This window comes from Pteronotus mesoamericanus, unplaced genomic scaffold (assembly GCF_021234165.1).
Source record: "Pteronotus mesoamericanus isolate MK-2021 breed Mesoamerican mustached bat unplaced genomic scaffold, CSHL_Meso_final scaffold_651, whole genome shotgun sequence".
In the NCBI taxonomy this organism is placed as follows: Eukaryota; Metazoa; Chordata; class Mammalia; order Chiroptera; family Mormoopidae; genus Pteronotus; species Pteronotus mesoamericanus.
This window is the reverse complement of record NW_026555325.1, coordinates 7657171-7682467: the sequence shown is the minus strand read 5'-3', so window position 1 is coordinate 7682467 and position 25297 is coordinate 7657171. Positions and strand designations below refer to the sequence as shown.

The window sequence follows — 25297 nt, the reverse complement described above, 5'->3', positions numbered from 1 at the left end:
GGTGGTTCCCAGAGTGAGTAGGTTTGTCTACATTCTAGGACCATGGGGGCCCTTTAAATAAACTCTCCTGAAAGACTGGTGGTTTCTTCTGAGGCTCCAATCCCCATTAGATTTTATAGCCAGAAGTTATGAGGCTTTATTTTCCCGGCACTGGAACCCTGGGTTGTGTGGTGCGGCCTGGGGCTGGGATCTCTTTCTCCCCAGGTGTCCCTCCAGGTTTTTATCTGCCATATAGGAATGTGGGACTGTCCGTTCCTCCAGCCACCGCTGCCACCTCACCACTACCACACCGTGTCCTTTTCTCCCTGGCTCCCTACCCGGGTCGCTGACCCTCCTATCCGTCTGGATGAACACTTCTTCTTTAAATCTGTGGTTGTCAGACTTCCATACAGTTTGACTTTCTGGCAGTTCTGAGTGTTTTTGTTTTGACGTTAGCTGTGCTCCTTCTTATGGTTGTACAAGGAGGCAAAGGATGTCCACCTATGCCTCTATCTTGGCTGGAAGTCTCTGATGTAGCTACTAACCTCATACCGCAGTTAAGATCTCCAAGGATTATAGCAACAAATAAAATGTGAACCTTGTGATTCCTAATCCAGGAATCCAATTCTGATGAAGAAACCCCTATTTCTGCCTAGTAAAGTATATTGCTTCCTAGTGCATTTCAATTTAGTAGTGAATTTTTAAGAAAGACTAAATATGTATATGCAGTAAATTAAAAAGTGCCCTGTGCAGTAAAAGTCTATTTTATGTTAGAGAAATGCAAACTCTAAATCAGATGTACTGCATTGACGAAAATGATAAACCACAGAGAGAAAAGCTTCATAATTAAAATAGTTTTCTGAGAGAGCCTAAGGTAAAGTTTATTGGACAATAAGCAATTATCCATTTATAAAGCATCCTATCAATTCCATAGATTTTTGTGGTTATTAAAAATTATGTAAGATACAAAATTTATTGTGGTTAATGGCCAAATCTTGAGAAAATTATAACAAGAGAACATGGCTTCATTTATAGTAATATTGATCATTTGATTTCATTTCTTTAAGCAAGTTTTTGTTAATAAAATACTAGAATTCTTTTTGCTTCTCCTTTTCTTTGTTTCCCATCTCCACCTAACATCTTCCAGATTTTCAACTGTTATTTTTTTCCAATTTTTAAATGTATAGTGAGACCATATAATAGTGCAATCTATGGCTATACTAATAAACCACCCAATGGTTACAATGCTGACTTTACCAGAGCATTATCATTATGAGTATTAAAATATAAAGAGAAATTTTAAATGCCTTAATTAGGCTAAGGTTGGTAGATCCACTGTTTGCCCTGCCATTTTTTTTAATGATCTCTTTTGAGCAGGCATCTGAATAAAAAGCTCAACACTCATTTTACAAAGATCATTCCATATTCATTTTACACAGAATACTCAATAATTCATGAATAGCTTTCTGATTGAAACTATTTTCATCATTTTGCCAAATCACATCATTTTATTCCCATAAATAAGTCCATTTTGTTATTAAAGTCCTACTACAGTGAATGAACATTAAGTGTATTACATTATTTAATTAATTCTTATGTTCACTATTTTCATTGGAAGTAAATAATACTAAAAAGGTAAACAAATTATTTTAATGAGAACTTTGATATTACTCTTTTTTATTTTTATTTATTTTTTTGCTTTCAAGGTTATGGCCGAATGAGTGGAATAAAAAATTTGAAAAATTAAACAGTTTATTAAATGCCTTGAAAAAAGTTTTCTATTATTTGAGGTAAAATTTGCCAGTGTTTGCTTCTGACTAAAAACATTAGTACAATGTAAAGTAAAAAACATAAAAGTAGCAAAAAAAGTTATGTACAAAATTAACATATAAGCTCCGTATTAAACATACTGACTTCAGAACCATACAATTTCAGACATTAAATACTCCCTAATGTCTATATGCTTTTGGAATTTATGTTAAAAGTGACACTAAGTTTCTGAGAGGGCTCTGATAAATACAATAGAAACAGCTGATTGGTGAGAATAAGGTGCATTTGGCCCGAGTTTTGGTGGATGTGGAAATGAGATATTTCTTGAACTAGAAATGGACTTTGCACAGTGCGTTTACTTAAGTAGGGTACAATGCTGAACATAGATCACATGGAAGCACTTCCAGGTTTGCTACTGGTGCTCACTGATGAGCTGATACACCAATGTTCTTGGGATAGCATACTTTTAGTTTTTAGATAAAGTGTCCTGCTTGATTTCTTTGTATCAGGACTTCTTTAGAAATGACCATATTGTTTGACTGATGGTCAAAGGCATATGAGACCATCAAAGTTTTTTCTGAGTGAGAAGATGCCTTGTAATTTACTGTATGCATCAGGTCATAATGATGACAAATGACAAACTTAGCTGTTTTGCCTTTTCTTTTTTTTTTTACCAATAAGAATAGAGGTCATATTTTTCTCATCTATTTCCATAGATTTTTAGAATTTGTCTTTCAGATTATTTAACAAGTCCTATCTTCCTTTTATTAAAATTAGAAAAAATATATCTCAATTCCCCAAATCTGTCTCTGAAAACTCTGAATCCCTCTTAATTTGAGGATATTTAGTATTGATTATAGAGGGCTAGATAGTGCCTACAGAAGAAATAATCTCTTCTCACAGTCCTGCTCAAGGCCTTTCATAAGCTGGCTCCACAAGTGACTTTCTAACCAAATTAGAGTGCTTGCTGTTCCACAATGCTGTTCCTCAACGTATTCTGAGGCAATCCCCTACTGGCAGTGAATCCATGCAACTCTGAGAAGAAATATAAAATTGCCTGGACTGGAGCACATCCACCCTAGTCCTCAAGAGCAATGGCTGGCACCAGGGTGCATGAGACAAGGCAAGAGATTGACACAAAGCTATAAAATAAACACATAAATATAGGAATTGATTTTCCATATTTTATCATTGTTTACTCCCTTGTTTCTACATAAAATGCTCTCCCATTTCTGCATTAAAATCCAATTCATCTTTCAAAAACATATTCAAATTAAACTTCCTCTCTACATATATTTAGAATCCTTTCTACTCTGGAAGCAAACCCTCTCCTCTCTGAGTTATAATCAAAGTAACCATGCCTCTGTTCATGCCATTTGGAGGCAACTATCATTGTCCATTTTTTTCATAAAATTACTTGATTCATGAACATACTTTCTATTTGTTTCTAGACTCTCAAGGGAAATTTTTTATGTATTTTTTTTGTATCTTTCCAAACACCTACCATAGTGGCTTAACCATCCAGGACTCTCAGTGATATTTGCAGAATGAATAAGTGGAGAGATACATAGGCTGAAAATTACTTAAAACAAAAAGACTACTTGCAGTTACATACATGGCTCCCCAGTATGTTTTCTTATATTTTCATCACTTTAGTCATGTTTTATTATGATAAGTCTACATATGATTCTGTCACTTGTACCAGACTACAAGCACGTTGAGAACAGAAATCACCTGTTACTTGCCTGGATATCGCTAGGGTTTAAAAACACATTGTGTAACATCAGTTAGGAGTTATTAATTATTCATATAATAGATAAATGAATGGGTGCTCTAAATTACAGTTTCTTTCCCATGATGCAATCTATCAATTTTTTAAACCAGAAATGCATTTTTTGGGGGCCATATCTATGGCTAGAGTCAAGTGTTTACTCCACATCAAATAGAAGCTCTGAAATCACAAAGCACAGCAGGTACCTAGGAGGCAAGTTGCAACTGAAGTGCTGGAGCCTTGGAAATATATTTCACTGAAACTAAAATAGATACATGTATCTGAAAAAAGCAAGATGCATGAGTAAAGGCCTTAGAAGACAAACCAAACTGACAGCTTTGTTTTTTTAGGACTTCTCTAGCACCAGATGAAACAAATAATATTGTAGATGCTTTTAACACAATTTTGCTCTTGATCTAAATGAAATGAAACCTTGATCCTAGATGATTCAACGGCCTGTATTGAGTTTTCCACATGATAGGCCTTGTTATTTTAAGACATGTAACACCTGAGTCATACTGCTTGTTCAGTATGTATTTGTTTAAAGAATGTCTATGATAGATTATTCTAGGGTGAAAATGTCCAGTGAATGAACACACCTTATTAAAGGTTTGTCACTGGTAGCAAGTATCAGCCCATGGCATGCCTCTCAATCCTTTTCTTTTCTTTTTTCTTTTCCAACCAAACTGAAAATAAACTTATTTCTCTTTTAGTACACAGATCTTGCCCATTCTCAGTTTCATGCCATTGTTTATTTTTTTGTTTTACTCCACTGGAATTCCCTGTCTATAAATCTCCTCATATTGAAATTAGAACAGTCCTGCAAGGCCCAATTCAAATCTTCACAGATGTGAGCTCTCCCTCCTTTAAATCTCTAATAGAAAACCAAACAAAAAGAAACCTCTTCTATGTTTATTTCATCTCACCCTATTTTTGGCAGAAATGTTATAAGCAAAGACTGTATCTTGATTATTCTTGATTATATCTCTACATCTTATATGGAGCCCTAACGAGCAAGCTGTTCATTGTCGGATTTCAATACGTGTTCTTATGAAGCCTTTTCCTACCATGGCTTATATAAATAGCACAAACTTGATTAACCAAATGCATATTTGAATGAAAGTGAGGAACTATGAGAAACTATGTTATCTGGATCAATGTAAATGAAAAACAATGAAAAATGCTGGATAATTTTTTTATTACCTTAAAAGAACAAAAGTGCTGAAAAGATAGTGGAAAGTGACAGAGGAATATAATTTTTGGAGGTAGGACTCTAAATCCAGGGAGAAAAAGTGAATATCAAATGAACATATCTGCACATTGCCTGAGGGCATTTGCTTATACTATATATTTGAACTTTGGTCAATTGACCTCACAGAATAATGGAAACCATGTTGCCTGGAATCTTAAGAAAAGATAAAGAAGAACCAATATTAAATGTGTTGCTTTTCTCTAATCCCAAAGGATTATAAAGAAGGCTGTCTTTGTATTTGAGCAATTTAAGAGAATAAAAAAAGAAAGAATAAAGAATAATTCTGTCTCTGAGAGTTGTAGCACAGTTATAGACCTTATATTATGTACACATAGCCTAAGAGTTTTAAACTGTTAACCTAAATTGAGCTAATCAGTCACTGGGAAGTGTCTCAGAAAACCCTTTGAGCAAAATGCAAAATAGCTGGAAGTACAGCATTTATTTTAGGCCTCAGAAAACCTCTCACGATATTTCACTAACAATGATTAGCACACAGGCAAGGATAACCAGACATAAAGGAAACAAAGCAACATGAGTGAGAACCAGCAGAAAGAGACTGAAGCAAACTTCTGGTGTTAGAATCACAAGACACAGAATATAAAACAATTTTAACAAAAGAGAGTCGAGAATATCTGCAGGAATCAACTGTAACAAATGAAAAAGTAAATTTTTAAAAAACTAGAAATGAAAATTACAATAACTGAAATAAAAATAATACTTATCACAAAGGGGAAATGAGTTAAACAATTAGAATATAAATCAAGAAAATTTATTCAAAATGTAGTTCAGAAAGACAAACAGGAAAAAGGAAGAATGAAAAACATTATGGAGAATAGAGTAAGAAAACATAGGTTTAACCAGAGGCTTAGAAGAAAATAAGAGAATGCAAAAGAAGCTACATTTGAAAAGATAATACGTAGGAATTTTCTAAAATATATCAATGACAGTTATAAATAATTTCAAGAGGCCAAACAATCCAGGCAGGGAAAGTAAAAAGAAATTGGCATCTGCATGTATCATGTTGAAACTGTGAACAAACAAAAATAATGAAAAATATTATGAGCAGCCAGAGAACTATGGTTAGGCTAACAGGTAGCTTCTTGATCACAGTAACAGTTGACAGAAAACAGCGGCGCTCTCTCTTGGAGGCAGTCGGCTGCTTCAGGATGAAGCTGAACATCTCTTTTCTAGCCAGTGGCTGCCAGAACTCATTGAAATAGACAATAAATGTAAACTTTGTACCTTTTTGAGCAGCGTATGACCACAGTGGTTGCTGCTAATGCTCTAGGTAAAGAATAAAAGGATTATGTGGTTTGAATCTGTGGTGGAAACGACAGACAAGGTATCCCCGTAAAGCAGTGTGTCTAGACCCGTGGCCGTGTCTGCCTGCTGCTTGGGTAAAGGGCATTCCCGTGACAGACCAGGGAGGACTGGAAGAGAAAGCACAGTTCTGTTCGGGGCTGCATTGTGGGTGCCAGTCTCGGTGTTCTCAACTTGGTTAACGTAAAAAAAGGGAGAAAGATATTTCTGGTCTCTCTGGTACTACTGTGCCTCAACTCCTGGGGCCCAAAAGAGTTAGCAGAATTCACAGACTTTTCAGTCACTTTATAGAAGATGTCTGCCAATATGTTGTGAGAAATTCCCCAAACAAAGAGGTAAGAAACCTAGGACCAAAGCACCCAAGATTCAGCATCTTGTAACCCCATGTGTCTAGCAAGACATGACACATGGCTCTGAAGAAACAATGTACTAAGAAAAATAAGGAAGAGGCCACAGAAGATGCTAATGTTTTGGCTCAGAGAATAAAGGAGGCCAAAGAAAAATGCCAGGATCAGACTGCCAGGAGACATGGGCTGTCCTTTCCAAAAGCTTCTACCTCTAAGTCTGAGTCCAGTCAAAATGAGTTTTTCCTAGGAGTGACAAATAAGAACAAACATCAACTCTCAAAAAAAAGTGGAGGCAGGGGAGAAAACAGTGGGACTGATATCTTTGTTGTGCCAAAAGCAACTGACTGCCCAATGAAAATTCTATATACAGAAAGAATATATATTTCCAGAATGAGGGAGAAATAGAGACAGTTTGAAACAAGCAGACACTGAGACAGATTGTCACCATAAGACCCTTACTACAGGAATTTCTCAGAATACACTTCAAACAGAAGGAAAACTGATCCTAGAAGGAAGGTCTAAGATGCAGGAAGAAATAAATAGCAAAGAACATTGTAAATATTGAGCAAATGGAAACCAACACTGACTCTATAAAAGAGAATAAATAATGTCTAGTGGTGTTAAAAAATAAAAAGAAAGAATTAAATACCAGACAGCAAAAGCATATACATTGAGAAGGAAATAGATTAAACATATTCTAAGCTAATATTTTGAAAGAGGGCATAAGATTTGATTCGTTTTAGCCATTGATAAGTCTCAATGTTGTAATCTTTAGAAGCTACTAACAGAACAAGAAACAAAGTGTATCACTCCCAAAGCAGAGAAAACTATAGAATAATGAAAAGAATGAAAGGAAAGAAAGACATTGAGAGAAAAAAAAGCGAAACCCAAAGGAAACATACACCATGAGTCCATTTATATAAATTCAAAACCAGACTAAATAAACTGTATTTTTTAGAGCTATAGATATAGGTGGAAAAATAATGAAAGGTAATAAAGTGATGACTAAAATGTAATTGAACTCTGTGGAGATGGAAGAGGCTGCGATAACATAGGGACAAATGGCAGGGGATAGGGCTTCTGGAGGGCTGGTAGGGTCTCTATCTCAACCTGGGTGGTGGTTATGTAGAGTTTAGTGAATAACTAAATATATGACTATTTTACATATGTATATATATAAATATACATATACGTATTTCACTAAACATGGCTTCTGTATTATTTTCCAGTGACAATATTTACAAAATTTTAAAGTGAATTAAAAATCAGAACATAGAAAAATCTATGAGAATATAAACACTATCCATTCTGCATAGTCCAGCATATCCAGATCTAGGGACACTGGTGGTTTTCAATGGCTCCTCCTCATCGGAGGGCCAGCCAGTCAGGATCAAACTTTCTCTGGGCCAAGGTGAACAAAACAGAGGCTACATAAGGGCACACAGAGTGGGGGCCGTTTCCTGTGGTGCTGAAGACTGTCCTTCATTCTGAGGTTTTATCCTACCTCGATTTGGGACTGCGATATTTTATAATGTCCTTTTTTTCTGTTAGAAAGTGACCATGATAGTAGGTGGTAAGTTACTCTTTAATATTCTTATTAAAAACAAACAAAAAATAAACAAATAAACAAAAAGACAAGTCATTTCTTTCTCTTCAGTAGAACCCCAGGTAACGGAGGACCCAGAGTCTAAGAATCTCTAATTTACAAACACCAGTGAAGTGATTCTGTGTCTATTTTCAGGAGAAGACAACTTGCGATAAAAATGTGACTTGGTTACGAACTGAATCATGGAATGTGATATCAGCCACAGAGCCAATGGAGAGAAATGTATAAGGATATGCAGTCAGTTACACCTAAAGCCCAAAATAGAAGGAAGACTTCATTTTCAGAATTATTCAGTGCTCAAATACATCATTTTATGCTGCCTATGAGTATATATTTATCTTCTTGGAGGATGTACATACTGGTAACTTGAATTAATGTATTTTCTCTTCTATATGTGTCTGACTTAGATCAGTTGCAAAACTAACAGGGGAATAGCTTGTAATTATATTCTAGATTATATACTATAGAATATCATAAATACATTGATATACTTTAATAGTATACATTATAATAGAATATAAGTATTTTATGGCTACTATGTGGTTTTCTTTTGTCTTGTTAATTAATATAATTTCTTACTAATTCTCCTGGCAGTTAACACTCTCCCCATTTTACAGATGAACATTCCAAAGTTCAAAAAGGTTGAGCAACCATCAGCTCCAAAGGGCCAACTGTAGAAGGAAGTTCCCTGCGGTTGAGCTTCAAAGCCCTGCTCCTGGCTACTTTGTTGCTTTGTCTCACCATGTATTAACATTCAAAGAGCATTTCTATAAAGATTAAAATGCCTTTACTCTTTCAAACCACATTCTGCACTCAGGCAGCTTCTACTGACCTCTTGGAGGAAATGACTGAACAATACCAGGGCATGTATTAAGAGAGTACAAGAAAAATTCAGAAATTTGGGCATAAGTCTCTTTCAAAATTAAACCACAGCATCTTTAATCAAGGTCTGGCAAACATCGTATCATTTCTCTGAGACTGGAGCTGGTAAATGTGGGCAACCCCATAGGCCTTTAATACTTGGTTAGAAATGTATCCAAGAGTTGACTAGCAAGACAATTCATGCAGTACAAACATGCATCTGTAATTCTCTTCCCCATTACCACAAAACACAGTTATTTAGTTCCTGCCCTGAATTCACTTTGAAGACAATGAATGCCTGGGAGAAACCTTAAGAGCACTGAAAATGCGGCCAGAAGTAATAAATGGGGACTGCCAAAAAACACCCCCCAAAAAACAAAAAGCAAAAACTGTTAACAAATTTCTTCTAAAAGTAAAATCTATTGTTAGTTTACACCAATTCCGAAGGTTGAACTGGAGGTATGTAATTAGGGAGCTGACTTGTAAGTTTTGCCATTCATCTAAAAGGGAGTTCTCTTTCACCTGTTTAAAATGAAACAGCTGATAATTATATCTCCTGGCATGAGGAAATTAAAATAATAAAAATAAACCAAATGCTTTAATTGGAAATCAAATCTCTCCCATTTTCCCAGCACATTCACATAAACTCTGCTCCATGGAATTCTTCTCACCCAGCAGGACAAAGATCATCTTCTGAGCCGCCAAACTCAGCCGCGCAAGCACCCCTCCCCTCTTACTGACTTCCTTACCCCTTAGAACTCGTTCAAGGGCAGACAAAGGCCCAGAGAGCGGATGGGAGCTGTTTTGTGACTAGCCCTGAGGGGTACTTTATTTTTCTTAAAATGATTATCTCAACCTTACTGTAGCCAAAACATAAAAACAAAACAAAACCCTAAAACAAATTTCTGAAGCAGTTTAAATTGAAAATACAAAGGCCTGAGATATATTCTTAATTTATCCATAATTAGTTTCCAGATTGGACCGCACCAAGACTCCAAAATCAGCAAACCACTTGGGGATAAAGGCTATTGCAATTATCAGGAGCAAGCCAAATGCTACCTTTTGTTCTTACTAAAATCTTCTCCTTTAAACAACATCTCCTAGCAAATGATTTTCTATTTCCTATTCAAAGAGGATTACATAGCATACAGGACTAGTGGCTGGAAAGCAAAGAACTTTCCATCGTTTTATTACCTGCCAAATACAAATTAGTTCATTGTGGTTAACCCCTGCCAGGCTGCCCTTTCCCTGCCACCCACGAGGCCGATGGGGTATGGCAGGTTGGTTCCTGCCTGCAGTCCTTCCTAATCAGGAGGCTGTCAGATATGCTGCCTGCCCTCTGTCTCCTACATCCTGGGGCAGCTCTGGTGTTTGGGCAGCAAGATTTGGAGCTCGAATTGCCCCACTAACTCACTCAAAATTGCTCCTACTTACTATCGCTGTCAAATCTCTGTGGGCATATGCGAGGGCCTCCTCCAGGTACCATAGGCACCCTACAAATTTCACTTTGTAATAACTATAGGATACAGAAATTGTATTAGCTCATTAGATGGAGTCATAGATATATTCGGAAGGGTTAGCTGGATATAGTGAATGTCACAGCTAGACTAAGATAAAAAATCTCTTTGTTAACTTAGAGTGTTTCCTCATTGGTAGTACCCTAAATTAAGGTGCCATTTATAAACAGTTTATTATTATTTATTAATGTGTGAAGCACTTTACAGCATGCTAGATAACAACTTAAATTCATGTATTAAAGATGCACATACATGGTTTAATACGATTTACGTCTTATAATATTCTTTAAAACAGCTTCCCATAGTCTCATCCTTTAAGCATTTATTACTAATGCATTTTATAACATACTTTATAATACATTATTTGAGCAAGTAGCTGCATTTAGTGATCATTTCATAAATAAGAATAAAGCATTTATAAATGGCACCTTAATTTAAAATGTTACCTTCGTATTACTAGATAGCTGCTCACCATTCATCTTATTTTGTGATTATTCTCCAAATGTACCACTTAATAAAACAGACACCAAGTTCTATTTTCCCTTCATCTGATTAAAAGTTTATTGAGTCATTTCCTCCATCTGCTCTCAAATGGTGGTGGTTTGTCGGCTGTAGCGTGATTTTTGCTGAAACCAAATTTTTAATTCAACAATATTTCTGTAAAGATGATAATAGTAGAAACAGAGAAATACCCACCATATTAGACAGAGCCTGTTGCTTTGATTCTTTGTAAAATTCAATTTTTTGACTCGAAAGAACAATCCAGGAAGTAGACCAGTTTTTCCTTGGAGGGGGATAAAAAGGAAAAAGGCATTATCACTTAAGAAATTATTCATAGATATAGTATGAGCAACATTTGGACTGAGTAGAGACTATATTTTTAACTAGAATTCCTAAAAGTGTTTTCTTTATTAAAGCCTATAGGTGGTATGGAATTTGGGTAGTAATAAAGACATTCTGTAATTTTTAAAGATCATGGCATTTATAATAAATTTTCTCAGTTCATATATCCTCCTCAAATCCTTTTCAGCTACTAAAAATCCCGTTGTTGTGTATCCATGATCCATAAAATATCCACTCCATAAAAAGTCTGTTTCTACAGTAAGCCAAAAATAGCAAAGTAAAAATGGGAATCAGAACCCGTCTTTTATTGTTACTTCTCGTCATTGATTTAATATATTTCAGAGTCTAAAAAATTAAACTGCTAATGTGTCACTGCCTAATTCAAAATATTTTTAATGTTGAATTTCACTAGAAATCAAAGAAATGCAAATAAAAGAGTGAAATGCTTTTTCCCTCTTTGCCAATCACATTGGCAAGAATTTGAAGGAATAATACCAATGGTTCCTGAACTTGTAGAGAAATTGATTCTCCCATACAGTTTTGGTGGGAGTGTAAACTCCCACCAAAAGAGTGTAAACACATCTTTTGGGGAGTGAATTTGGTAATATGCTTTTTAAAAAATCTTTAAAAATGTATGTAGAGTTTAACTAAACAAGTGCATTCCTATGAATTTAAATTTATCTGAAAGAAATATCTCTTCAGTTAAGACTTGTGTGCACAAGAATGAAATGCACTGTTATTTCTTAATTCTCTACCGAAAGTGTCAAAAAAGAAGAGATTGGTATGTAAAGTGCACATAACTAATTCATATAAGGGCATAGTGAATCCTATGCTATAGAAAAATATTGATATGGGGAGATTTTAAATGCAGACTGTAATGAAATATGTAATTTATAACACCATGCTGTGCAATTAAAGATTATCCTACACATCCTAGACCCTCCTTATTATTAATTCTCCTTATTATTAGTTCTCATTCGCTGGAAATTTGAATATTACGTTCTCCAATATGCCTTCTATAACTTCCTTATGTAGTATTGATGATAAATTAAAACGTAATTTTTATAAATTTCACTTCTATCACCCCCATGTAAAAAAAGCCCAAAATAATATAAAACATTTCATCCTTACAGAAGTATCCCCAAGTGTCAAGCACAGTGCCTTGGGCAAGTGGGCACTAAATATGGACTTTTTGAGTCAATGATTGAACTTAGGTGTGGGGGAAAAAGCTGGATATGACAATAGTTAATTCAGGTGATAAAAATCACAGCTTTTAATTTTCCTTTGTATTTCTTGGTGTTTATCAAAATAAGTTTCCATTCATTACATTATATTGCTACAATTCACCTTGGTTCATTACTCATTTCAAAACAGTCATTTTACAAAAGTGGTTTAAAGAAGAAGTTTATGGAAAGACTTTATTCAGGTAAATGGAAAACTACATAAAAATATGTTTAAAGTGACCAGTCAAGATCTTTGTGTTTTTTATTTCCACTTGCCTCTTAGGATCCCGAGGCTTGATTGAAAGGACCGTTTTGATTCAATAAAGCTAATATTTACAACAAGATTAGGCTGCTCTTGCATGCCTGGAACTTCCTTAATGATATACTATCATGTTAAAAAAAATAGCATGACAAACAGAAACAAACACAATGTGTATTTTACAACTTGCAAATATAAGTACTATGTTCCTGAATCTATTTTTCTTCAAATGCAAAGTCACTTTTTCAATCAAAGGATGAAAATGATGGGAGAGAAAAAAGAAGGCCCTAATGCCCATTTCTCCCTTTAGGTATCAGCAACAGCAAGTGAATTAGAGCAGCCGTAGCTTTTTCTTTACACAGGCCATATTTGAGGCCCCATCCCGCAATATTAGGATGACCCTATAATATTAGGATGGCCCCAGCTAGAGAACAGAGAAACACTGGAAGGACCGCTGGTCTAGAGTGGGTATCTTTTATTTCCACCCCTTATTTTGACGGTATGTGACAGGGAGTATGGGACACCCTCAGACAAGATGAAACCCATGTTTAAACCGCCTTTTAAACTTCCAACTATATTTTTCATCTCCTGGCAGGGAGAGACTATACCTTATTTGCTTCCTGTCTGTAGCAGCCCTGGATAAATAGTTCTGATCTGAATCTGTTTCAGATGTTGATGGTTTATAGGACTTGTTGGCATTATCCTTCCCTTCCTAAAACTTGAAACTGAAACTGGTTAGAACTAAAGTTGCATGAAATTCAATTTTCTCATGGTTCTCTTCTAGAACTTTGAACTTCTGTGAAATATTCCCTGTAAGGGGAATGTGATGAACAAGCCAAAGAGGGTAAGAAATGCAGGTTTTGAAATCTTAGTAACAGGACTTGTCCTGACACTTTGCATACAGTACTACTTTGTTTTCAATTTAGAAACCTCCACTGATGTCTTCACAGTATTAGAATAAGAGTAACGATTTTTCCAATTGACTTAAAGTAATTTTGTTTCATAAGAGTAAAGTGCTGTTGTCAACCTTTTAGATGTCCCAATTTCATTCCATTTTTTTCATTATTGCTTTAAAATAATAATTAGCATAAATTATTTTGAGTACTTGGCATAAGTTTGATTGTCTACTGGAGGTTTAGTTTCACAAAAAAAAAGATGTCAAAGGTATTAACATGGAACATGAGGTTCCAGAGAGTTAAGGTAACTTAAGCCCTCTCACTTTGCTTTAGAGTCAAACTCAGTTTCTCTAACTCTGAAGCCTGTGCAGTCATCTGTTCACTAATTTATGCTGCCTCTTTTTAAAGATTAAGCAGCACAATCACAGATAAGAAGACTGTCGATGTCAGATTTCATCATAGTTTTAATCAAAACTCTCAAATTATAAAAACTAGTATGCACAGCCTATAATGAAGGATAAGCCACCAGGCTCACCTATGAACTATTTCACCTGATGGTAGGTAGAGGATTTGGGCCAAGGCCCACCACCCCAAACTCTCCTCTTCCCTGAGAAGTTGCACTGATTCAAAGAATCACGTGATGGGCCCTTCAGCTCCTTGTAGGAAGCCAGAAGCAGAGCCTTGCTGCTAACAGCAGTACCTCCTTTTTTTCCTGCTGTGGGATTATTCTGTGATGAGGAGACTCATTCACCTGCACTCAGTTGGGAGCATAAAACTAGAAAGTGAGTCAAAGGCCTCTAGTTGGGAAGTGCCTGAGAATTCACCTAAAAGGAACAATTTTCAATCCATGACAGATTGGAATCTCTTCTCTGAATGAAGCACTCCAGAGACTTGACCATCACCCTTCCAGAGTCTGTACTGTTCATTCCCCATCTGATAGGTTTGGCTCATTGTGTTGCCTGTAGTTCTCAGGGTATCAGTGGAAGAACTTCCTTAACCCTGTTACTCTAACACACTGAACCTTTTAACAGCATTGTCAACTCTGGAGCAAGTGTGAAAAAAGTCAACTGGCAAGGTTTTGCCCTGATTTGAACCTTTAATGCTTTCTGTACATAACGAAATCTTTATAGGTGACTGCTGTTCGGTGTGCTGAAAGACAGCTTGGGAAGTAAGTAATTTCTGCAAGCTTCGCAGGCTTAGGCAGGGCAGGTAACTCTCGCAGGACAGATGAACTTTTTAAAATAGACCTTTCCAGTATGAAACAGTTTTGAGAATGGAAAGTAAGACACTTTGTCTCTCCTAGTTCCTCCAAAGAGATATTATCCCTAGCTTCTTAGAGATTTTTTACTTCTGGGCACAAAATCTGACATTTAGTAAGTGCCTATTAGAAGTTCTTGAGTAAAAAAATATATATATGGGCTCTCAGATTTTAGGAAGATAGCACATCTAGATTTTTCCTACTCTGTGTTTGCTGTTATTCATTAACAAAAACTATGAAAGTACCCACTTCCTGCATTTCCTGTCTCTAGTCCTTAGTTCCCTGGTGTTTTAAAATGTCATTACTGGCAAAAAAAGAAAAAAGAAAAGAAAAAGAAAAGAAAAGATAAACAACAACAAATAAACCAACCAACAAACAAACCCTTATCTAACACTTCTGGTTTAGTATTTTTGCTAATTTATAATTCTAGTGGCAATACTGGAGCTTTCTGAAGGTCTTCCTGACTTCTTGGACATGTGTCATTAAGTTGGTCCGATATTTTGTGCGTATCAAGTAATATAACCTGTAAGCTAATCACAAACATCTATTGAGCATCTACCACATGACAGACAAAGTTCCAAGGACTGAATATATAAAGGTAAATAAGAAAGACCTCAGGAACTTACCTGTAACTCAGAAGACACAGGCAATAAACACAGAGAAAAATTCTCCAAACAACACTGGGAGGTGGGTAAGACCCCCATTTTACAGATGAAAAAAGCGAAGCTTAGTGAGACCATAGCCTACCCAAGGGCAAAGAAGTCATAAATATGAAATTTGGGCCACATTTCCATGACCTTAAAGGCAATGCTCATCCTACTGTTTCAACCATCTGTTAGAGCAGGGAGCAGACAACTCTCCCTTAGTCACATAAAACATGTGTATGCAGAGCTCGCGAGAGGCTCTGAGAAAGGAAGATACAGAATTGTTGTCAATATTTGAATGTCCTTATTTTTTAAGAAAAGTCACTTCATGGCCTGACCTGGGCTGTCTTGGAATTCTGTCTGAATTGCAAGCCCTTTCATTAAAACCTTCCCATGACAGCCAACAGGTAAATTTATCTCCTGGTGGAGCCTATTAATGCCTTACACAGAAAGATAAAAACAAAACTGCTGGATTGACTTAAGGATTCAGTAAGACATAGAGCTCAAGAAATTACCCCCTTCAGTAAGTCAGAAGTCCCAGGGATAGATGAGCCAGTCTCCCCACAAATGCAAAGGGTAACAGGCAGGTGAGGTACTGATATTGAGATTCAAGACGGGAAACAAACCCAAGAATTGCAGGCATTTATTTTAAATTTTTTGGACAAAAACAAATCACATCTATAGGGGGCAACGTGTTCACTATAATTAGGAAGATGAACTAAATTCAAATAAGGACAATGATTTACAATTTGTGCAACTGCTGAGACACTTCACAGAATTTTCCTAAAACAAGTTGTGAAAATGAAATGCCAAAAAAAAAAGGGAAAGGAAAAGATAAACATAAGAACAAGGACAAGCAAACAACAACAAAAACAACAAAACAAGAAACAAAAAATATCAAAAAAAAAACAAAACAAAAAACAAGACAAAACCCGCAGACATCAGCTTGGCTTAAAACTCTGCATTCTACGAAATGGACACCGGATGGCAGCACATAATAGCAGCAACTTCCTAACTGCTTATCTGAAGAACACTTGATGGAAAACGGCCCTTAAAATATTCGTTATGCTCATAAGAGCTCCAGGTTTAACACAGTCATTTGGTCTAACATCAAGGTTTATAGCCTACATTCACCTCTCTCATGCTCCCTTTAGGTAATGATAGGGTGGCTAAGTCAGAAGAAAATATACCTGAGATTTCATGTAAATTTCAGATTCTCTTTGGGCTGCCTGCCTTTGTTATTCCACTGGGTCACAATGGATTTGACATGATTGTGCAGCAGTGATAGGAATGAAAGTGATTTACTCTAGTGCCCGTGACTGATTTACCACAAAATCACTCAGCTATTGTTAAATGTTCTGACTCGTTCTCAAATTGGTAAGTTAGGAACTTATTTCTTCTCTTCCATATTCCAAGGTTCTTGTAATTTGTCAATTCTAAAAGGAGAGTCAAACAGACAGTGAGGTATAAACACACATATCTCTGTCAATATTGGAAGAAATGGAAAAGCTTTACATATTCAAAGAGTTATCAGGTGTTGAAATTATAACAGAGCAGATGATGAAAATCATAAAACTAAATCAACCTTTAACAAATTAACTTCCATATTATGTGTCTCCAAACCTTCCTTCCACTCCCCGCTACTGAACATAAAAATAAAGACAGATTCAGCCTGGAATAATTTACTGAGATCCTGAGCAGAAAGTGCTAAAGAAAAAATAAATTCACGTTAGAAATGTACTATCATATCACATTCTACAGGAAGTCTATTCTGAGTAACTATTATTTAAAAAATCTAAAGAAAATAGAAAAATTGACAAGTAATAGGAGTTTTCTTTCCTTCCTCTCTCTAAAATTAATAGACGTCTGGTCAAAATGGCAGCATAGGCAGAGATGGCTCACTTCTTTGCACAACCACATCAGAATTACAACCAAAATATAGAACCAACCATCACTCAGGAACATCAGAAATAGAGCTGAATGGAAATCTGACAACTAATGAATTAAAGAAGCCACATCCATCCAGACTGGTAGGAGGGGTATAGACATGGAATGGGCTAGTACCATACCCACATGGATAAAAATTTAGGAAGGATATCTTGGGAGCAAGGAGTACCAGACCCACACCAGGCCCCCCAGCCGAGGGTTCCAGTGCCAGGAAGATAAATCCCCACAAGTTCTGGCTGCAAAAACTAGCAGGGATTGAGTCAGTGGAAGAAAATTCTGGAGTGCCTAGCAGTTCCTTTTAAAGAACACATACATGGACTCACCTACTGAGACTCACTCCTTCTGAGCTCCAGGACTGGGTAGCAGCTTGAAAGGCACCAGTTACACACAGGGAGAAACTGAAGTGTCTGGCTTCAAGGTGAGCAGAGGCCATAGTCCTTCTTTTAAACCCTCCCCCCACAGAACTGGTAAGCTGGTGCTGTATCTGAGACTCCATCAACCTAGCTAACACTGTTTGGCGTGACTTGGAGATCTCTAGAGGCTCTTCTCCATACAACTTACAGGCCCAACCACCCAAGCTGCTTTTCCATCAGAATGGCTGGTCTTGGCTCCTAAATCCTATCAAACAAGCAACAGCTGGCTTCAGTGAACCCTAGTGGCAGCCAGATTAGATTCACAGCTTGGCTTTAGCTGGGAATCCAAGCCCAACAGAAGTAACTTCCATCTCAGATTGCTTTGTAGCACAGGCAGGGTGCCCCAGCAAAACACAGGTCGGGGCTGACCTTGGACTGCATCATCCAGAAAATCCCAGGGCCAGTGCACCCAGTGGAAAGCTATAGGCCATTTTTGAGCACCACCGCCCTGCCCCTGTATAGCTGATCTTTCACAGACAGCAGAGGTTGGTGGTCAGTGGTCATAGCCAATCCTTGTAGCTGACTGGCCTGGGTAAATCCCTCCCATTGACCAGCCAATAGCAACCAAGTTTCAGCTACAAGAGGACCATCACAAGTACATGAGGAGGGCGTACTCAGCCCACATGAAGGGTGCACTGTGAGTACCCAGCTCAGATGATAGGGGAGGCTGTGCCACTGGGCCCTATAGGACACCTACTATATTAGGCCACATGGAGTCAGAGCAGCTCTACCTAATACATAGAAATAAACACAGGGAGGCTGCCAAAATGGGGAGACAAAGAAACATGGTCCAAATGAAAGAACAGATCAAAATTCCAGAAAAAGAGCTAAACAAAATGGAGATAAGCAATCTATCAGATGCAGAGTTCAAAACACTGTTTATAAGAATGCTTAAGGAACTTAGTGAGGACCTCAGCTGCATAAAAAAGATCCAGTCAGAAATGAAGGATACACTAATTGAAATAAAGAACAACTCACTGGGAAACAACAGCAGAGTTGATGAAACCAAGAATCAGAACAATGATTAGGAACATAAGGAAGCAAAAAACAACCATGCAGAACAAGAAGAAGGAAAATGAATCCAAAAAAATGAGGATAGTATAAATAGCCTCCAGGACAACTTCAAGAGGTCCAACATTTGCATCATAGAGGTGCCAGATGGAGAAAAGAAAGAGCAAGAAATTAGAAATCTATCTGAAAAAACAGTGAAAACACACTTCCCTAATTTGGTGAAGGAAACAGACATGCAAGTCCAGTAAGCAAAGAGAGTTTTAATTATAATGGATGCAAAGAGGCCCACACCAAGACACATTGTAAAAAAATTCCAAAGGTTAAAGATAACGAGAGACTCTTAAAAGCAGCAAGGGAAAAGAAGTTAATTACTGAATGGTGGCCGGGTGGGAGGGGTGTGGAAGAGAATGGGTGAAGACAGGAGAGGGTTAAGAAGTACAAATAGGTAGTTACAGAATAGCCATGGGGATGCAAAGTACAGTACAGGAAATGGGGTAGCCAAAGATCTTATATGCATGACCCATGGACATGAAACAATGGTGGGGGGATTGCCCGAGGGAGTAGGGGTGCTGGGTGGAGGTGGGCAAAGGGGAGAATAAGAGGACAACTGTAATAACATAATCAATAAAATATAATTAAAATTTAATAAATAATTTTTTATATCAGAAACTCAGTAGAAAATAGTCAAAATTTAATGCAGATGTAATTCTCAGAAAGAAGAAACTGACCGATTCAAAACAGATCAGGTGATGCACAACTGAAATACCAGAGGAATAAAAAAATGCAACACTGAAACAATGTTCTAAGGCCATCAACCTGCAACACTGAGAGTTACACAAAGCTGTGTGCTGATACGATTATGGTGAGATGGAGCCCTTCTGCATGCAGAAGGAATGTGAACCTATGCACTTATCCAGAAAAAAGTCTGACAGCAGCACTCAATGGGTTTACATACGTCTGTACCTTACAATAAAGCAATTCTTAACTCCTGGGGATATGCACCAGAGAGAATTCCTAACAGGTTAGTAAGTAGCCATATATATGTAGTTTGTTGCAATGTTGTTTGCTGTCAGAGGAGTTAGGGACAATTTAGGTGCTCACTTCTGGGAGCTTGGGTTAGTAAAATTTGGTATATGTATACAACTGGCAAAATTGGCAACAGCTGGAAGAAATGAACTCATTTTAAATATATAAGTATAGATAGATGTCCAACACAAACACTAAATGAAAGTAGGAAGAAACAGAATGAGGTTTATAGGACAAAAAGGCTTATGCAATTTAGAACACATTCACATACATGCAAGTACACACTGTTTTCTAGAATGCCACACATACAGCCAAACAAATGTTTGGAGAATGAATATGATAAACACACATTGTACAAGGGACTGGAGTGAGGATTGGAGACTAGAGTAAAACAAAACCAGCTAGAGGTCCTGTCCAGATGATATTAATACAAGGCCACACACTGAAGAGTATAATCAACTGTTTACCTGGGGTTAAAAAAAACAAAAAACTAAAATTTATATAACTTTAAATGAAAAAGCTAAAAGAATTCTTAATGACATGCAAACTGATTGAAATAACAATAAGAGTACAAACTAATGTTTATATGAATTTAAATTAGAACCCAGACATGGTATGCAAAGTGATTAAAGTAACAACAAATAAACACAAAATGGTATACAAACTGATTGAAACTACCTAAAAGTAATTGCATGGGAGTCGGCTAGAGAAAAGGCTCTGTTTTGCTCTTCTGTTTTTCTTGAAAACACCTTCTAAGAAAAAATTTCACAAAGATGGTTTATGGATGGTTTATAAGCAAGAGCACTTTACAAACCCCCTGTGATGGGGAATCATCTTGTTTTCTTGGAATTCCTTTTAGAATCACCTCCTATTCCTTGCATGAGGCTGGAGGGTAAGTCTAACCCAAGCTGTCCTCGCCTCTCTCCTACTACACCCCAGTGAAGAGCTGCAGGGATAAATTAGACAAGTCCTTGCATCCTTTTCCGTCCCTCTTCGGAAACTTTGCCCACATGGGTCTGACACTCATCTTAGGGGAAGTCGTTGCTGCACTTCACACTACCTCCATGAGCTGATACAACTGGAAGTGAGGCCTAGGGGAAAGGAGGACACTATTCTAGGCTAGTGAAAGGCAAAAGTTCTCTCCTATTGCCCTTTCAGAACCCAGCTCACTCCCTAAGGCAGGTTCTCCATGGGGCAGGATTGAACCCAGCCTCTTGAAGCAGACTTAACATTTGATCTTGTTTGCTGTTCATATCTCCCCTGCACCCTCCAAAGGAGAGTGTATGCAGGGTTATTGCAGAGGGACAGTCTAGGAAAGGAGTCAAGGCCCTGTTCTTTGCTATCCCGGAATAAGACAATATGGGCAGAAAATGAACTTGTTCTTTAAAACTGAAATAGCTATTTTAAGTAATGGAATTATAGATGAATATTGTCTCCAATTTTACTTTTTAAAAATAAATATATTCATACTCCATTAGAGCTAGCAAACAAAAAGCATACTTCTTTTCTCTACTGTTGGCCAGAATGCCATCCTCGTCATGAATCGTATGATGAAATTAACACATGTCCCATTATGTAGTTAATTCGTACATTTTATCCTTCATGGCTTTAACTGTAAATAATAAAGTCAGGAGTAAATGCCTTGTCTCCCAATTTGAGCGCTTTCTACAAAACTTTTAGCTGCATACCACCTAGCACAACACAAGTCCGAACTACACACACATGAGGGTTTATTTTCCATAAACACAGTTGGCCCTTCCTATCTGCTGGTTTTGCCTTTGCATATTCAACCAAAGGGATGGAAAGCACTATTTTTGCATTCCCAACTGCTGATCAAAAACACTGTTTGCCATCCAAGGTTCTTTGAATTCTCCCACGTGAAGGGCCATCTTTAGAGTCAAAGTTATATGCAGATTTTTAACTATGTTGGAAATGGTGTCCCTAACCCCAGCATTGTTCAAGGGGCAACTGCAGTGGAACCTAAATGAAAAATAGGAAAAATTCTAAGATAGAGATGATTATTTCTAAATATTCTATACATGCACAATATTCCAGTGTCTCTATCCTGCTATTAATCTTTGTTTCTTCAAGGTTTTTGCTGTTGTTGGCTGAGGAATGCTTATTAACTTTTCTAATTTATCTCACCTGCTGTATGTTTATCTCCCCACCAAATGTAGCAACTTTCAACTTTTTATCTGACAGATGACTTTATTTTCCTTTTGTTTTTCTCATATGATTTTTATTTGGACAACGGATGTATGTCAAATCCTCAATGCTTTTAATCCTTACCCGAGGAATATTTATTGATTTAAAAGTGACAGAGAGATCAGTGTGAGAGAGAAATGTTGATTGGTTGCCTCATACCCCACAGACCGGGGATTGAACCCCCAACCTAGATATGTACGCTGACCAGTATCAAACCCACAATATTTTACTGTACAAGACAATGCTCCAACCAACTGAGCCACCTGGCCAGGGCTAATCCTCACTTTGTTTTTTTAGATACACTTCCAATATGTTGTAGGGAAATTTTATATATTGCAAAATGAGTCTACTCATCCACTAATATGCTAATCTCAGAAATCAAGACCCATTATCTCATTTCTTTGCATTTTTTAAAAGATTTCAAGTCCTAGAAGGACAAGAACACTTTATTTGTGTATTCCATGCAACAATATAGAATGTAGTATTTTACTGGAAAACTATACTTAGAATAAAGGTAATGACTGTAATGATAGCAGACTATTCTAATCTTGTATAGGGTCTTTCTTTCCAAACAATAGTGGTCACACAAGTTGAGGAGATGGGAAACTAGCACAGTTACAGAAAAGTAGATGAAAGAACTTTTATTACCTTAGTTTCTTTCCTCCATCGGCAATTTTAGCTTTTTGAAGATAACCTTCTTTTGCAACCATCTGCAAGAAGAATGCATATGTTAAAACTGTGACAAACTCCCATGCATTATTAGTTTAAATGAACCTATGCTTTCCAATAGACATTGCAGTGATAGAAGTTTCCAGTCATAGAACTTCATTAATAATGTATATACAGCTTATGGGAAGTGCCTGCAAGATGATACTCATTACAAGCCCTTAAATATCCAAAAGAAAGATTACGAAGAGTAATGTGAATGATTTGTTAGATAGTGATACACCTTTACTTGCTTTTCCTTCTGGGCATTGAAGTAACTCACTTACAAAATTGATTAACAACAGTAAAACAAAGAAAAATGTCATGTCTTCCTTAATTTTACCAAGCATTCTTGGAAAAGTTCTTTTTTTTACTTCTCATCTCCACTTCCCTCATGTACCTGCTGAGGCCAGGGATCAAAAAGAATTCAGTGGAACCAGGTAACTGAGCTGCTTGAACCATGGAAGGACATTTCCAACAGTGACATTGCATGCATTTTGTTCAGTTACCAAGATACACTGTGTAATACCATCCCATTACCTTCTCCAGTGATGTGGGTTTGCTTCCTGTCCTATTTGTATTCATTGGCTTTTATTACTAATACATCTACAAGCTTTTACAAGGAGATTCAATAATTTTTTATAATGCTGAGTTTTGTGGAGCTCTAGTGGAAGTAGATGCACACGCAGTGCCAATTGTGATGTTTTGACTCCCAGAAAAGTCTGTAATAGGGGTTTTAATTTCTTAGAATTTTATTTCTACCTTCCCCTTCTCACACCTTCCACCCCGAGTACTTATCTTGCGCTCTCCCTTTTCACCTTCCCCCCTTGCTTTGTGCCAAAAGCTTTAAGAATATCGAAGGACTGCACTCCCTCGGGGCCACCCTATTCGCTTTCCCTGTGACTGTGATGCTCTGCCTCCACCGTGTCTCCACTTCAAAAACTCCTGAAGGTATTAAATCTACTTTAAATGCAATTTGTCAGTTGTTAGAGAGTTTTTCCATGAGTCCTCTGTGATCTCTTTCAGGGGGCCCCTGTCCAGAATCTCCATTTTCATTCTGCCATTGCCACTCTAATAGCATCTTTTGGATCATCTGTAATCATCCACTTATTTGGTTCAGCCTGCACCTGTGCTGGGCCTTTACCATTCACACCTGGATTCCCAGAACCCAGAGTATTTGATGGCATCAATAGTCACAGTAATAAATACAGCTGAACAAATGAATAGATGACTAAATAACTATTTAAATATGTATTTAAATCTGTATAGGAAACTAGAATAGCCAAAAAATCAATCTGTACTATGACAGGTAAAGGGAAGAGATATTTGACAGTAAATGAGTTGTCCCAAATCACTAAAATTTTACTAGTTAAGAATTGGCTATTTACAGACTCACTTTGCATAGGTGAGATCTTTTCTGACATGTTCATTATTATGTTCCTAATACAAAGCACAGTGCTTAGCCTTCAAAATATATTTGAGGAATACATTTCTGAATGAATAATGAAGATAATAGTATCTTATCTTCAGTCATAGCAAAATATTTTTCACATATCTATATTTCCAGAAAGCTCCTTTTACTTTAGCATGCTCTTCACAAGTGTAAAGAGTCTAAGGAAGCTCTCTTACACAATTTTTAGAATCATGATGTTCATTAGTGGTTTCTTTTTGTACTTGGGTACATCTACTTATTTGCTTTTCCCATCTTTTATTCTATGTATACTAGTCCTTTTTCTTCGTGCCAAAAAATCTTATTTGTCTACCCACTAAAACCCATATAATAAGTTCAGGGTTTAACTCTGGGCAGCACTGGTTTCTACAATTGTTTGGAAAACAGATATTTTCAGTAGCAATTAGCATCACAAAGGTCCCTCTCCTTAAGAGTGTATATTGAGAAATTTTGTTGTGTAACTGTAGACGAAATTGGTTTTACTTAAGCCTCCTTCTGATGGAAATAAAATAGTTACTAAACGCCTAAACTTTTTCACCAAGGAGCTACAAGACCTCTCAACCCATCAGAAAAAAAATGGATATTTTTAGTTAAGAATATAGTCTTTCTTACACAAAAACGCCACTGGGTGGGCATTTAGTACCCAGAGATGCATTATTGACAATCATTTCTCTAAAAATAAGAAGATGAATGTCAAAGAAAAAAGCGAATACTCTTGCAGGGAGAAAGCAACAAAAGCAGGATTAAGTGTTGTACCCTAAGATTCCCTGTCCTTGAATACATAAGCTATGTTCCCCCAGACACTACTGGAACTTTTCAAGGTATATGAGACTGAGGCCAGGTTCTCTTTTTCTCATTTTAGGACTATAGATGCCCCATCATTGCCAGCAAGTGGGCTGAGCCGTTTCCCATTGTCTTGAGTCGATGCAATACAGTTGCCACGTATAACTGCAAATGGGTCCCAGAAAAAGGAAAGAAGAAAAGGTAAATAGCA

The 25297-nt window shown here is 36.9% G+C and overlaps 1 protein-coding gene across 1 annotated transcript in view; it reads right to left on the bottom strand.

Moving 5' to 3' along the window:
- The window catches only part of ARHGAP15 (Rho GTPase activating protein 15), a 609081-nt gene that overhangs the window by 500644 nt on the left and 83140 nt on the right, over window positions 1–25297 (bottom strand). Inside the window, exons 4-5 of the mRNA XM_054562678.1 lie at window positions 22797–22858; window positions 11120–11207 (exon numbers count right to left, since the gene is read on the bottom strand). Of these exons, the coding sequence (XP_054418653.1) occupies window positions 11120–11207; window positions 22797–22858 (150 nt within the window). The remainder of the gene's footprint in view (window positions 1–11119; window positions 11208–22796; window positions 22859–25297) is intronic.